This window comes from Nipponia nippon, unplaced genomic scaffold (assembly GCF_047370975.1).
Source record: "Nipponia nippon isolate SJK-2023a ecotype South Korea unplaced genomic scaffold, ASM4737097v1 scaffold_4, whole genome shotgun sequence".
NCBI classification, from domain to species: domain Eukaryota; kingdom Metazoa; phylum Chordata; class Aves; order Pelecaniformes; family Threskiornithidae; genus Nipponia; species Nipponia nippon.
This window is the reverse complement of record NW_028262358.1, coordinates 110,377,370-110,393,031: the sequence shown is the minus strand read 5'-3', so window position 1 is coordinate 110,393,031 and position 15,662 is coordinate 110,377,370. Positions and strand designations below refer to the sequence as shown.

General features: G+C 45.6%; 1 protein-coding gene across 2 annotated transcripts; it reads left to right on the top strand.

Annotated features, from left to right (window-relative positions):
- Positions 1–351: 351 nt before the first annotated feature.
- On the top strand, positions 352–9,938 carry ODC1 (ornithine decarboxylase 1). 2 transcript variants are annotated; one of them, XM_087776686.1, is made up of 13 exons: positions 352–646; positions 1,418–1,589; positions 3,129–3,237; positions 3,418–3,563; positions 3,733–3,906; positions 4,075–4,247; positions 4,531–4,665; positions 4,823–4,904; positions 5,222–5,305; positions 6,593–6,755; positions 6,843–6,955; positions 7,242–7,456; positions 9,460–9,938. In XM_087776686.1, the coding sequence occupies exons 4-13, from the start codon at positions 3,462–3,464 to the stop codon at positions 9,599–9,601; spliced, it is 1,383 nt and encodes a 460-aa protein (XP_087632812.1). In that variant the 5' UTR covers positions 352–646; positions 1,418–1,589; positions 3,129–3,237; positions 3,418–3,461; the 3' UTR covers positions 9,602–9,938. The 2 variants fall into 2 exon arrangements, with proteins under 2 accessions (XP_087632812.1, XP_087632811.1); XM_087776685.1 differs by lacking the exon at positions 1,418–1,589.
- Positions 9,939–15,662: the final 5,724 nt, after the last annotated feature.

Genomic DNA, 15,662 nt, shown 5'->3' with positions numbered 1-15,662 from the left:
TGCCAAAAGCACCCCCTGCCCCCCGCGTCCCCCGGCCTCCCGCAGCTCCCAGGGCGGGCGAGGGTACGGCACCGCGGGCCGGGGCGGTGCGCGCACCTGCCGGCAGCGGGCAGGGCTGGGCGGGCGCACACCGCCCCGCAGGACCACGCACCCTGCGGCCCCACGGGGGGAGGGGACGCGGGTGGGGGGCGGCCCGCGGTGGGGCGGGGGAGCCGCGCCGAGCCCGCTGCAGAGACCCGACGCGCTCAGCGCACGGCAGGGGCCGGGGCGGGCGGGGCGGGCGGGCGGGGGGGGCGTGGCGCGCCCGGCGCGTGTTGGCCGCCGACGTCACAATAGCGGCTGGCCCGAGTCCCTGCCCGGTCCCAGCCGATCGGGGCTGGTTTGAGCTGGTGCGTTGCCATAGCGACGCCGGCTGCCCTATATATAGGAGCGCGGCGGCGGTGGCGAAGCTTTGTCAGCCGCGGCGCCCCGCTCGCCCCGCCGGCCCCGCTCCTCCTCAGGCGGCAGGGCGCCTCCCGCCCGGCTCCTCGCACCGCGCCCGGCTCGCAGGAGGAGGAGGAGGCGGCTCGGAGCGAGGGGAGCGGCCGCCGCCGCCGAGGCTTGACAGCAGCCGCCGCCATCGCTGCCTGAGGCGAGGCGAGGCGAGGTGAGGCGGCGGCGGCGGGCCGGGCCGCGGCGGGGAGCGGAGCGGCGCGGAAGGGGCCGGGGCGGGCGGCGGGGAAGGCGCGCTGGGCGGAAGCCGGCCGGCGCCGCGCCACGTGTCTCCGGGGCCGCTGCCAAGCGGCCGGGGCTGGGCGCCGGCTCCCGCCGCCGGGCACGGGGCCTCCCTCCGCGCCCGGGGAATCCCCAGCCCCGGCGGGGGAGAAGGCAGAGCTCCGGGCGGCTGCGGGCCGGGCCGGCCCGCCGCGGGGTGGGGGGGGGAGGCGTTGGCGGCGCCTCCCGGGAGCGGGGGAGGGGAGGGCTCCGCCGCGGCCGCCGGGCGCTTTCCGGGCGGGGAGAGGCAGGTGCGCGGCGGGAGGGTGGCTCGGGGCGGGGGCCGGGCGGCGCGGAGAAGCGGGCTCTAGTGGAGACCCCCAGGGCCCGCTGAAATGCCGCCCCGGGAGCCGCAGCGTCGGAGGCTGGGGAGCCCGTTGTCCCGCTGCCGAGGCGGGCAGCCGGCTGGGCTGAGGACCGCGGGGAGTGAGAGGGAGACGGAGCGGCAGCGGGATCCGGGCAGCCCGCCGCGTTCTCCGCGACAGCAGCGGCCTGCTGACTGCAGGGCCGGGAGCGCCTCGGGCGCCCTTTCTAGACGCAGCTTTGGTATTTGAGCACAGAGCCCGCAGGCGTGACTCAGCTGAGTCTAAATACAGCTGCTGAATAAGGGAATGTTCTGGAGAACAACTTCTAAGTGAGCACAAATTGCCTTTCTTCTGGGCAGCTGCAGACGCTTTGCACACAATCCAAGTAGAAATATACTCTGGGAGGCTACAATTTGCATCGACATGATCATGTGCTGTCTGTATTCTGTGTGATTACACTGCAGTTAAAATTGTGCAATAAGGTGGAGATGGAAAGCTTGCAAGAACTTCTTAACGAAGTGACCAGCAAAGGTAATTCCCTTTTCAGAGGTTAGTAAGTGCTTTTCATGCAGCTCTGTGCAGACGGGAAAATAAACTAAATTCTTCCTGATGGTGGTCACTTCTCTTAACCACAGCTAGAAACCCCTGAACTGCTTTCCGTAAAGCTGCAACATCTTGTTGAAATCATCCTATGATAGGATGCAGCTTCTCTTTAGTAACAAACAGCTTCCTGAGAAGTGTTTAATTTGCTGTTTCTTAAGGTCCTTTCAAAGCGGCTTTTCAGAGAAGACTTTAATCCAGCTTCTGGGAGAATTAACACTGCATGTGAATGACAGCAGGGGCAGAATGAGGCTTGGGTTTTATTTCATTAAAGCTTCATCCACTTTGAATCTCAAATCTGGTTTGTCTCTGGCAAGTGAGAATTGATCAAAAGATGAGCAGTAGTTCTTGACGCTGGCAGTTCAGGTACCAGATGTTTCTGAAGGCTTGAAATGAAGTTGTATAATCGCTGACTTTTCAAAGGCATTCAGTAGATAAACTTTAAGGGATTCTAGTACACGCAGTGTATGGAATGAGTGATTCTGTTGGTGTTGGAACCTCGTTAATCTGTAACAGCTATAAAACGTGTTATTTTTCATATGGCTTATAGCCAGCCTTCTTGAAAATAGAGGGAACAGTGATGTAACTAAAGATTAGTGAACAATTTAGAGTTTACATAGTCTTCAGTCTGAATGTGTATGACTAGACTGAGTGTAAAAAATGCTGAGAGAAGGAAGAGGGCTGGACCTGGTTACATGAAACCATATCTTCCCTATGAGTCAGTTGCAATGCCGAGGTCTTTAAAAGGTAGCGCACAGTTCTGCTTAACAGCTTAATGGAGTAGACTGTCGTTCTCTATTTGGACTACTCAGTAAAAGGATAACCCGTACACATACATAGGTCTTGGATGGCAGAGGAATGTGCTTTTGCTCTTTAGTTCTGGTTCTCAAGGGACTTTCTACCTGGCTGGCAGATTTCTGTTAACAATGAAGATTTGTTATGGACTACTGTAAAATCGTGTTATAAAGTGTTAATTGGGATCACTGTTAAGGCTTTGTCTGCAGATCACAGTTAGGAACCACTCTTTTAGTCTGTATCTGCCACTCCTGACAGCTGAGGTTTTCTTTTCATCTAGCCTGGAGGTCATGGGTAGAACAGGGAAGCTCTAACCACCAACAGAGCAACTTCAAGGAAAGCCCTGATCTCATGGCTGGTTTATGCGTAGTCTGAACTGTAGTGAGAATCCAGATATTCAACTAGCTTTGACCTAGGGAGAGTTGTTACTACTCAAAGTCAGTAACATCCTCAGATTCTGTCTGTAGTAACAGGTAAGCCCTTTTCCCAGAAACTGGTGAGCTACAATAGTGCTTAAGAGTTGTTAAAAAGAAGTGGTAAGTAGGTTGACAGTGGCACTGACATAAAATTAAGAGCTCCAGTGTGGAGGTAAAGGAAGAGGCAGCAGAAACTTCCAGGGACTTAGGCTAATAATATCTGACAGTATTTATTTGATTTTTTTTTTTCTTTGAATAGGTTGAGTACATCATACAGTTGTTGAGCAGAGGAGAACTTGCCTTCAAGCTAGCAAGATTATTTTGTGGTGTGCCTCCTTGGTTCTGATTAAATCTGATCTGTCATCTATGTAAGTTCCTAATCTGTGCTGCTCTAAGTGATCACTGTAGGAATTGTATAATTGTAAATTATTGTAAATTACAATGTAGTGGTCATATAATGACTTTATGAATTCAAGTGAAGTAGTGAATGTAAACCGTATGAATTTAAATGAAGTAATGAATGGGGTTGGTTTTTTTTGTATCAACAGTTTGTACTTAAATCCTTTCACGTAAACCTGAAATCTTGGAAATCATGACTAGCTTCAGCAATGAAGAGTTTGAATTCACCTTTCTTGACGAAGGCTTTACTGCCAAGGATATCCTTGACCAAAAAATAAATGAAGTGTCGTCATCTGTAAGTATGATAGGAACATCACTTCATTTTGTGACACTACAAGTTTATAAACTAATGGAACAAGTTGTCTTTGCAGATCTTCTGCAAGGCAACCTCCTCCTCAAATGCTGACCTCTAGGCTTATCCTGTTATCCGTTGTTTGTAACTTTAAGATGTGTGTTTGCCCTAGGATGATAAAGATGCCTTCTATGTTGCTGACCTCGGGGATATTGTAAAGAAGCACATGCGATGGCATAAAGCCCTTCCTCGGGTAACCCCCTTTTATGCCGTAAAATGTAACGACAGCAAAGCTGTAGTGAAGACACTTGCCGTTCTTGGTGCAGGATTTGATTGTGCCAGTAAGGTAAGATCTTGACTGTGTTCTGATCTGTGATGTTAGTACGTGTTCAGCTTTACAAGATGTGTTCGTATCAAATTAAGCATAACCAAGGGGTATGGCTTTTGTTGTACTGATCAGTTTGATCATCCATCTAGAAATCTCTTTCACAAATGTAATCTGTTCTTTCTTCAGATGGAAATACAGCTGGTACAGAGCATCGGTGTACCTCCTGAGCGAATAATATATGCAAATCCCTGCAAACAAGTATCTCAAATCAAACATGCTGCCAGCAGTGGTGTACAGATGATGACATTTGATAGTGAAGTAGAACTAATGAAAGTTGCGAGGGCCCATCCAAAAGCCAAGTAAGTTATGCTAATAGTTCTGTAATTCTTGCTTGGGTTCCCAAGTTATGGAAACATCCACTGTTATCTGAAACTTTATTAGTTAAGATGGGCTGCAAAACTATGAGAAAGTAAACCTACTTCTAGCCAGTGAAATCTAATCCTGTATAGTTTACTGGCACATTAGGAAGAAACAGTCAGGAAAGCTTGTGTATTTAAGCTCAGTCTCATTCTGAGGTCTTACCTGCCTGATAATGATGTCTTTTATACTGGAATTTAAACCCTCATTTTTTCCTATTTCTAGGTTAGTCTTGCGCATTACAACTGATGACTCCAAAGCAGTTTGTCGTCTGAGTGTTAAATTTGGAGCTACACTTAAGACTAGCAGGCTTCTTCTGGAGCGTGCAAAAGAACTTGACCTTGCCATCATTGGAGTTAGGTGAGTCGATAATATCAAAATACAGTCATGTTAAGTGAGATTTCTTTAAATGGTCTACCTGACAATAGAGATGCCTTTGCATATGGTGACTTGAGTTTTGTATAAACTTCTGGACTAATTTGCCAAATAGCAACCGATATTTTGTATCTCTTCATAGTTTCCATGTTGGAAGTGGATGTACAGACCCAGAGACCTTTGTTCAAGCCATTTCTGATGCCCGCTGTGTGTTCGATATGGGAGTAAGTCTAGTTCTGCTTTCTCTGGAGCTACTGCTAAACTGTTGTGGCAAAACTGAATCAAGTGTAAAGCTGTTACAGGGTTAAAGCTAGCTAAGTCGCTAATTTATTGTTGTTGGAATTTTTGAGGTCATGATGGCTTACTTTGACCAGTTCTGCAAAAATCATCTGCAGATGCACTAGAATCACCAGCTCAAACTCAAGTGACTGTTACTTGAACATAACAAGTTAGCTGTGTTCCAAGTATTAATGACATGACGTTACATTACTTTTTACTAAGAACTGCTTTCTTGACAGTGTTGCCATTAATCTCATTTTAGGCTGAACTTGGCTTCAATATGTATCTGCTTGATATTGGTGGTGGCTTCCCTGGCTCTGAAGATGTCAAGCTTAAATTCGAAGAGGTATAGCTTTACTAAGAACTTCTCACGTTGCAGAGTCTTTTTGAATGTTGGTCTGGATTAAACAAAGTCTTGCTTTTTCTAGTTGTATGCAGATGTATTTGCAAGAAAATTTGTCTGCTTGGTCAGAAATTTAAGAGGAAAAAGGGAATTAATCTGAAACCTGAAAATTAGATGAACACATTAATACATAGCTAAATGACTGCATAAACATGCAGAGATATCAAACTTGTAAAGCAGGTTTTAATTGCAGGCTTGATTCTTGCTGGCATAGACTTCTTCCAGTAGATGCTGTGCTTCAGATTATATAGATTGGCAGTGCTCCTAAACAGGGTGAAAAGGTAGTTCTGAACCCATACTGTCCTTCTGGGTGGCAGCAAACTAGATCAGTGTCTGATCTGGTTTAGAACTAGCTTTTGGGTCATTTTTTAGTTGATCAGTGTTCTCCAGTCTGCTTTCACACAGAGATCATTCTGCTTTCTGAAGAGACAAGGTGGCTGCGTATTAATAGGATTTCCACTTAAAGCAGTGTTGTCAGAGCACCTGCCAGTCTAACCTAATGTGGTGTTAAATGATGTTACGTATTTACACAGCAAATAAGTTATATAAAATTGAGTTTTCTGCTAATACTATGGGCTAACGTTGTCTCACTTGTAATACCTCTTAATGAAGGCTGGCTTCTCATAGTACAGTATTGGCTTACATGAAGCATCAAGAGCAAATGATGATGTCATTGGGCTCCATGGCATAACACAGTCATGCTGCGGTTGGAGGCAGCTTAATAATCACTGGTAACTTCAGAACTTGAAAATGACTGTTCGTGAAGGCAACTAAATTTCAAAGGTGATGACAAAGCCTTTTGTATTCTTAAGATCCTGTGAGATGGCTTCTTTAGGATGCAGTAAGCTGGAGGATATTGCATGATTAGCAGAACTACAAGTGGACTAGAAATTAAAATTGAAGTGTGGGGACTTGCAGGGCATTAATGCTGGTTTAATGAGTCTAGGAGGGGTGATTTTCTCTAGACCCAAACATGAGCTGTTTGGTCATTTAAATTTTTAAGCTGCAAGCTGATGTCTGCTTTTGTTGCTTTGTGCAAACTTAATAGCAAACAAAACTTTGAATGGGAAGATAAAGCAAAAGCAATCAATAGAGGTTACTGCTAATAGTTATTACACACTTGACCAGTATATCATTGTGAGCATGAAAGTCTTGACTTCATCTCAGACTTCTAAAACGGCACCGGAGTAACTGCTGAAGTTCTAATATTGGCAACTGATTCTTCCCTAGATCACAAGTGTAATCAACCCAGCACTGGATAAATACTTTCCTTCGGATTCTGGAATAAATATTATTGCAGAGCCGGGAAGATACTATGTTGCATCAGCATTCACACTGGCAGTCAACATCATTGCAAAAAAAATTGTATTGAAGGAGCAAACAGGTTCTGATGGTATGTAAATCTAGACCTAATCCTACTTCTAGCCAATTCTATGCTTCTTTCTAAGCATTCTCTTACTGGTTTCTCAACTTCTTCCAGATGAAGATGATGCAAATGACAAGACTCTTATGTACTATGTGAATGATGGAGTCTATGGATCATTCAACTGCATCTTGTATGATCATGCACATGTTAAACCAGTTCTGCAAAAGGTATGCCCATTCAGAAGTATCACATACTGGTCATGTATCATGGATGTAGGAGAATCCTTGTCACAGCAGTCACTTCTTAGTTCACTGCTCCTTTCATGATGCCAGAATTTGGCATTTGACTTATGAAGCATGCAGTGGAATTAATTCAAAGCCAAGGGTGGAGAAGGAGCTGCAAGCAGCTCTTCCTCCTCTTCTCTGTGAGGTGGAATGTTAGACTAATTATGATACTACTTCTGGAAGCTCTGTTTTGATAGTCAAACTAATCATACTCAACTCTCTTCTTTAGCGGCCTAAACCAGACGACAGTTGCTATTCCTGCAGCATATGGGGACCAACGTGTGATGGCCTAGATCGTATTGTTGAGCGTTTTAATATGCCAGAGTTGCAAGTTGGTGACTGGATCCTGTTTGAAAACATGGGTGCCTATACTGTTGCAGCAGCTTCTACTTTCAATGGATTCCAGAGGCCAACAATACACTATGTGATGTCAAGACCAACATGGTTAGTAATGAAGTATCTTGATCCGTCAGTGCTTTTGGTACAGATGACTGTAGTGCATAGCTCAGGTCAGTTGGCTGCCCCTTAACAAACAGGGCCATAGCTTCGGTGCCATAGCTCTTGTAAAACCTCCTTGTGGTGTGGAAGAAGGCAATGCCTCTGAAGGTTTTTGCTGTGTGCTTAGAACAATGCTAACACTACCAATTACTCTTTTCTCTGACGTACTCGCTTTGAGGAGAGGTGCTTTTAATGGAGTAATGTTAGGAGTCTTTTTTTTCATTAACCTGGGCTTCTAACTGGTGTTTTTCACTCTTGCACAACATATAGAATCATTACAGATTCTTTACAGCTAGCTTGTGACCAGTAATTAGAGACCAGTCAATCACAGTTCTAATAGCACGCTCTCTTCTAAATTGATAGCTTGTTAAATCCTGACTGCAGGACACAGGAACACTCTGCAGTGCTGCTTCACAGTATGATCTGTTTGTTTGAGAGCTGTTCCTTGGTTTAGGTTGAGCTCTGGCCCATTGCTCAGTGCAGAGTGCTAGATCTCCATGGGAAATTATTAAACAGGTAAGCAAAGAAAGCAGGACTACCCCTTGAGTGCAAGGATACTGTGAAACTGGACTTAAACAGTACTTTGAAGTAATCGGGATGCTCTTCTGTGCAAGGCAGGTTAACGGATTGCATCTTCTGTAAAAGTGGGGTTTCCTGTAAGAGGAAGCCCTTACTTCTGTATTGAAGTCTGCCTAGTAAACTGGCAGAGAGCATTTGGGCATCAGTATTACCCTAAAGCATGATTAACTTTGCTATTGGGTTGCTTTCAAATTTACTGAAAATGCTTAAGTTCAGGGGAATTCCTGTCATAAAAAAGTCAGAGGAAGCTTCCTCCATTCTTTACTAGCCTTGCCTCTATAAGCAAGGCTTGTATTGTTTCTTTCCTCTAGTGAAACCTCCTGTCAATTGAAGCATTCCTCAAACCAAATGAAGCTTTTAGACTTCCCACAAGACTCCAAACTTGTGTCTAATTGAACTGAAAATGGCTCTGCAGGAGAATAATTAGCTCTTTTGCTATAGCACTGGGTTTCTGTTAAAATGGTCTGAGGCATGCTGAGCTTAATTATGCGGACATAACCATCATCCAAGGCTACAGCCCTCTTTCACCCCTACTTGACCGTCTGCATTTTCTGTTTTGGCAAGAAAATTCTGTGATACAAAATGGGGGGGGGGGTGTCAATGAAGTTATGGTATAGATCTTTCTAGCACAGGCAAAAGCTTTTGGGAATGTAATCTACATGTATAAAGGTGCACAACTAAATTTGTGGCTAGGTAACTGTGAAAGGTAAGGGACAAGATGACTACATACGTCTAAGTAAAAGCTAGTAGTATATGGGGAGCCATGCAGTAGCACAACTTCTTGCCTTGCGTATAGTATAGGGTAACTTAAGTCCAAAAACTCAGTCATGTGAAGTTCTTCCGAGCTTGTCTTTCAGTACAACTCCTATCCGAGTACAGGAGGAGTTGCGTGGTTCTCGCTGGTCAGCTCCTTTACATTCCTAGTTTGCCATCCATGTTTTTACTTGATTCAAGTTACCCAGGAATGTGAGGGTGTGGGATAAGGGATAGTCAGTGACATAGGTGTGAAATTCTGAACTACTGAGCACTAGGTCATTACATCTGTAGAGCATGTGGTATATATATGCAGCTACAGGTATATAGGTGCATTTTTGAAGATCTAGATCCTACCCAGAAATGGTGAAACCAGCTTGGTATTGGCACTTGCCCTAAAGCCTAGCCAGCCACAAGTGACCTGCATGGACTCTGCTTTGATTATTCTTTTTCTTCCCCCCTGTGATAATATTTTCTGGATTGCAGATGATGAGTAAAGAGTTCATTTCATGCTCCCTGGCAGTAAAAAAAAAAAAAAAAAACAACTTTGCTTACCTTTTTTTGATACATCAGTGAAACACTTTTTGACTGTTGCTTTTATTTTTTTTTCTTTCTAGGCAACTAATGCAGCAGATCAAGGAGCAAGGGTTCCTAGCTGAAGTGGAGGAGCAGGATATTGCTAGTCTGCCACTCTCTTGTGCCTGGGAAAGCGGAATTGAATATCCAGCAACTTGTGCTTCAGCTAGTATTAATGTATAGGTAATATTTAGTAATTAACTGCAAGGTTAGTCATTGAATTTAGGGCATTTGGGGGACCATTAACTTAATTCTTGCTAGAATTTTAAAGTGATTTTTTTAAAGTTTAGGTTTGGCATAAATGCAACAAAAATGACTAGGAGATGGGTCACAATTATCTGTGTTCCTATGGAAACTATTTGAATATTGTTTTATATGGATTTTTATTCACTTTTCATGTATGCTACTAAAGACTGACCCTCAACTGTCAAACAAGTATTTGTAGCTTGTGTATGGCAGAACGGGCTAAGCTTAGTGTTTTGTGACCTACCTGTTTTAAAATAAAGTATATTGAAATAACTGGTCCTGTGTTTGGTTAATCTGTAGAAAACTAATCTGTCATGGATGGCTCTTATAGCATATATGGAGGCAGACTAGATGCTGTGAGCCCAGAGCTTATTAATAAATGAATAACACAATTGCCGTCTTCTCCCCTACCCTTGTCCTCCCAACTTACTGAAGTGAAGGAACCCCTTAATTGATAGGGAAACTAAATTGTGCCTTTTTTTAATGTGCGATTAGAAAAAGCTTGACTGTCAACAAGTTGAATACTGTGTCAATTCTTGTGGAATCACGTTTGTCTTTCACTGTTGAACATGGGCTTATCACTGTTGCATATTGCAAGTTCAGTGCAGTTCTGTTTTCATTCATGTTAGTCTATAGCTGCTGTGGCCAGGACTGATGGCTGTTTAAACACATTTAGTCATTAATGAGATAATATAGCGCAGGCTCCATGGCTGCCACTGGCAAGCTGCTTGTTATGTGGCGGTTAAAATATGTCATAGGAAGATTTAAGAAGCTGAAACTATGTGGCTGACTATAGGTGATGACAACTTTCTGACCCTTGTGCCTAGGGCTTTAGTATAAAATGGATGATAAGAGATGGGACTCAACATCCTTTGTGCATGCAATACAATTAGAAGCTCTTATGTGTTACTCTGCTAAACTTCTGACTTTGGATTAAATGTGATAGATGACATCAGTAGTAAGTACTAGGAGCTAATACAGGGTGTGTTGATGATAAAATTAGTCTGTTTACTGGAGTAGAGCATTCTGACTTCTATTTAACCTGATGCTAGTTTGCTGCCACTTTTTGCACTAAAATTGCAAAATGTTTCTGACGACCTAATCAGCCACAGATCTGGGTTTGTTCCGTTTGCCAGAAGGTGCTGGACTGCAGGCCTCCCTTAGCAAATGCCTGCTGTGTAAAAAGCAAAGCCTTAATGATCAAGTAAGTATATACAGCTTAAGCTAACTTAGAGTAAGTGTTAAAATTTAAAGGGTCATCCAAAGGGTAGCATTGCTGATGGAAATGGTGGCTCTAGCAAGATGAGAAATAAAGCTGTTTTCTTACAAGCAGCTGTGAAAGACAACGTTTAACCTCCATTCTGCGGTTTCAGCTGAGACTACACTCTTCACTAGCTGAACTGTTAGGGTAAACAGAAGTGATGGTACCTCGTTCCTGATTCCCTGTATCCCAACAGCGGTTTCTTTTAGCTTCTCCAAATTCATATGGAAACCATGATTCTAAGCATGAAAGCAAAAGTAATGAATGGTAACCAAATGTTAATACTCTTAACAATTTCACATTTAAATCTTGCCCTGTGCGAGCTAAGTGCACTTGAACTGTGGGGAAGAAACCTAACAGGTATGCAGAAAAAGTACTCTTGGAAAGCCTGCAGTTGTCTAAAGGAGATGTAGCTACTTTTTAAACCTGCCTGGTTGACGGCTGGGGATGGTTGAGCCAGAAGGGAGTACAGCTGCAGCGAGACCTTATGTGATATCTGCATTAGCAGCTAGTGCCTTGGCGGGCAAGTGCCACAGTCTGGCTTGCTCTCCTCGCAGCCAGTAGAGACTGTCTCCAGCAGCTTGTTTGAAGGCAATCACTTGTGGAAGCTAATTAGTAGGCTTCCCTGAGAGGAGTTTTTGGCAGGCTTCCACTTAGTTTCTTGATCTGCACCTAACTTGATTGGTTGTTTTAGCTATTTCATTGGGTTTGGTCTCAAAAATTACATCTGTTTCTCTGCTGGAGGCCAGGACAGTGGCAACATGCTAATAAGCATTTGATTAACTTATGATGCTCCCCAAAAGAAATGTAGTGACCTCAGTTCTTTACCTTCTTCCATGGCAGGTATGTTGTAGGCTCAGCTGGTGCTCTGTAAGCTGTGTCGAAGGGGAGTATCAAGTGCTTAAAAAGAACTGTTAATATTTTTTTGAGCATTTTTTGGGGGGGAAGACAAAAAAAAAAAACCAAAAACCAAACCAAAAACTACCCAAAAAACCCAGCTGACTTTTAGTACCTGTGGGAGTAGTAAATCTTTACAGTAATGGTGCTGTGTTTTTAAGCAAGACACAAGTTTCTCATTTTAAGTTGGATTCTAGGCTTTGGGATACTGAGTATATATTCTTCAGTGCCCTGTTCCTGGCTTCCATAGAATCTTAGTGGTCCATTTCCACTTTCTAAATTGCTTTTAAAATACCCCCAGTGACAGGAATGGGTCATAGGGTGGTTGTGGGGATTCCCTACCAACTGAATCAGGGAAATACATTTCCTAGTGTCAGCTGGAGCACCGCGTAGGACAGCAAAAATGTAGCAAAGCAAGCGGTGAACTCCTGTGGTTTAGTTTGACCTCCCTTCCCCAAGTCTTGGGCCATCAAAGCCTTTGCTCTGTTTTGCCATGTTCATTGATCAAATCCAGTTGTTCTAACTACATGTCTTAATTATTCCTCCCTGGAGCAAGCCTGTCTGATAGGGGAGGGAGGGAGGAGCTGCATGCCAGAAAAATTGAGATCAGCTGTATCTGTCTTATATAATTAGCTCAACAAATACCAGTGTTGGAGCAAAGAATAGCCTGTGCCTTTCAGCTTGCTTCTTGCTGGCCATGCTCCGTAGGGTGCTGTGCCTGTCTCTCTGTGGACTTTGCTGGGCTGTTTGCAGGGACCGGTCGCTCCCCTCGCTGGCACCGGTGATGGTCATGTTGGTTCTCTTGGGATTGCTCTTGGAAAAAGAGAGTAATATCTGAGGCAAACACCAAGGCATCTCCCTGAGATGAGGGCATGGCTTCTCCTCACCCCATTCCTACTGAGTTTCAGGTCTGAAACAGGTCTAGCTGAGACCTTCCGTAAGTCTACCTATGGCTACACATGGCCTGTGCTGGAGTTCAGCTGATGTCCTTTGGTGCAAATGTAGTTTCATATACAAAAAAAGGTTGAGAAACACTGGCCCTCTGAAATTACATCAGATGGAAAATGAAAGATGGGAATGGTTTAAGGAGAGTGTGTAGAGTAGTGAAGCAGAGTGAGCAGACTGGGAGGAACTGAGGGACAAAGGGGGAAGTTGCTGATGGCCCTGTACCGTGGGGCAGATTTCCCTTGTGTTACTGCATGAGCATTTAACTCACAATTTAATTTTTAAGCTGCTAACTTGTAAGCTACACGCAGGCCTTGCCAGCAAACAGTGCCAGTGCATGAGTCCCCTTGGAAGAGGGAAGGCTGCTGCCACACTAGCACCAGCAGACTGACCCCGAGCTGCAAGCGGTGCTGAGCAGGGACCCCACAGCTCCACCTGCAGGAGCAAGGCTTGGTCCGGGAACAAATCTGGCGCTGGAAGGAGAGCTTTTCCTCTCCGACAGACCTCACCCCCAGCAAGTACTGTCATCTAAACAGACCTTTTATAGCTAAACACAGCACCGATTTGCAGGAAGACTGAAATGGAGAGCTTTCTTTCCAGATCAAAACCAATTCTCTTCCACAAAAAAAAAAAAAAAAAATCATTATCCACAAGTATTGCAAGAAGAGCTTAGATGAATATGTTTGTGGTGGGTTGACCCTGGCTGGATGCCAGGTGCCCACCAAAGCTGCTCTGTCACTCCCCTCCTTCAGCTGGACAGGGGAGAGAAAATATAACAAAAGGCTCATGGGTCGAGATAAGGGCAGGGAGAGATCATTCACCAGTTACTGTCATGGGCAAAGCAGACTCAGCTTGAGGAAATTAGCTTAATTTATTGCCAATCAAATCAGAGTAGGGTAATGAGAAATAAAAACTCAATCTTAAAACACCTTCCCCCCACCCTTCCCTTCTTCCCAGGCTCAACTTCACTCCCAGATTGCCCCCCCCCCCACCCCGAGCAGTGCAGGGGGACAGGGAATGGGGGCTGCAGTCAGTTCATCACACTTTGTCTCTGCCACTCCTTCCTCCCCAGGGGGAGGACTCCTCACACTCTTGCCCTGCTCCAGTGTGGGGTCCCTCCCGCAGGACACAGTCCTTCATGAACTTCTCCATCGTGAGTCCTTCCCACGGGCTGCAGTTCTTCACAAACTGCTCCAGCGTGGGTCCCTTCCACAGGGTGCAGTCCTTCAGGAACAGACTGCTCCAGCGTGGGTCCCCCACAGGGTCACAAGTTCTGCCAGCAAACCTGCTGCAGCCTGGGCTCCTCTCTCCATGGGTCCACAGGTCCTGCCAGGAGCCTGCTCCAGTGTGGGCTTCCCATGGGGTCACAGCCTCCTTCAGTCATCCCCCTGCTCTGGTGTGGGGTCCTCCACGGGCTGCAGGTGGATGTCTGCTCCAGCGTTAACCTCTGGGCTGCAGGGGGACAGCCTGCCTCACCATGGTCTTCACCAGGGGCTGCAGGGGAATCTTTGCTCTGGTGCCTGGAGCACCTCCTCCCCCTCCTTCTTCACTGACCTTGGTGTCTGCAGAGCTGTTCCTCTCGCATATTCTCACTCCTCTCTTCAGCTGCAGTTTCTCAGGTTTTTTTTTTTTCCACTTTCTTAAATATGCTATTAAGGAGGCACTACCACTGTTGCTGATGGGCTCGGCCTTGGCCAGGAGCGGATCCGTCTTGGACCCGGCTGGCATTGGCTCTATCGGACACAGGAGAAGCTTCTGGCAGCTTCTCACAGAAACCACTCTTGTAGCCCCTCTGCTGCCAAAACCTTGTCGCGCAAACCCAGTACAATGTTGTATGATTGTCAAAAAGTAAAAGGTCATCAATCATTGCAATAATAATTATTATTATTACTTTTAATTTTCTCTTGAAATAAGCACTGATCAGTACCAAAAGAAGTGAGAGTAATTTGCTTTAGAGAAGTGTCCCTGTTTTTGACATGCATCACGTGGTTTTCTTTACAGTTTGAAAGCAGTAGGTATCTCAGTGGCTACGGTCTGGTTTCAATATCCATGTCACAAATGCCTCCAATTCAAATTCATCTTTAGCTAGTTAAAACACTGTATTTGACTATCCTGAAAATACATGGAGAACAGGGAGCATATATGGGGCTGGGACTTACATTTTTGGCAAGATTTGCTATTGCTCCTCAGCTGTTTTTGTAGTCCTGCACACAGGAGGTGTTCAGAGCAGCTAAATCTCAGCGGTGCCACTTGTGGAAAGCTGTGAGCGCTCAGAGCGGTGCGGCCACCATGACGTGGCCCTTTGCGGTGTGAGTCTGAGAGCTAATGCAAAGGTGAGCGCTTTGGGCATGACCACTGATGGTCCCTTGGATCCCCTCCATTTTGGTAAGGAGAGGCCACCCGCATTACAGGCAAATGCTTAAGCACTGGCAAACAAGGGGAGCTCCCTCAGGGGAGCACGCTGCAGTCTTGCATATGTCCATGTTGTCTTGCAAATACTGCTACAGTCCCACTAATATTAGGCCCTTATTTGCATGTGTTTCTTGATGCCTATACTACAGGAACAATTTTCCTCAGTCTGTTAGTCTTTGCCTAAAGACAAAAGCATTAGCACACTGAAACCAACCCTCCTTCTTCCTCTCCCTCATTTTAGGGAGCTGGTCCCAGTCTTGCCCACAGTATTCCCACAAAAAAAAAAAAAAAGTGCCTTCCAGTTATATTCTCTTCATTTCACGCTCAGAGAATACTTTGCAAAGGATTAATTGGCTCATCCTGCCTTCGTGGTTCAGAGCCAACTGCCCTGTTCCAGTCCAGAAAGCGGTCAAGAGACAGCGAGGCTGCACAGCAATTCAGGGAAGGAAGCAAAGGCAGAAACGCTTTCAATCCCATGATGCA

Bases quoted from the DNA above. Each gene is read 5' to 3' on its own strand.
- ODC1 (XM_087776685.1), top strand. From the start codon at position 3,462: ATGACTAGCTTCAGCAATGAAGAGTTTGAATTCACCTTTCTTGACGAA. The intron at 4,248-4,530 runs GTAAGTTATGCT...TCCTATTTCTAG, and splicing joins AGGGCCCATCCAAAAGCCAA to GTTAGTCTTGCGCATTACAA. The intron at 4,905-5,221 runs GTAAGTCTAGTT...ATCTCATTTTAG, and splicing joins GCTGTGTGTTCGATATGGGA to GCTGAACTTGGCTTCAATAT.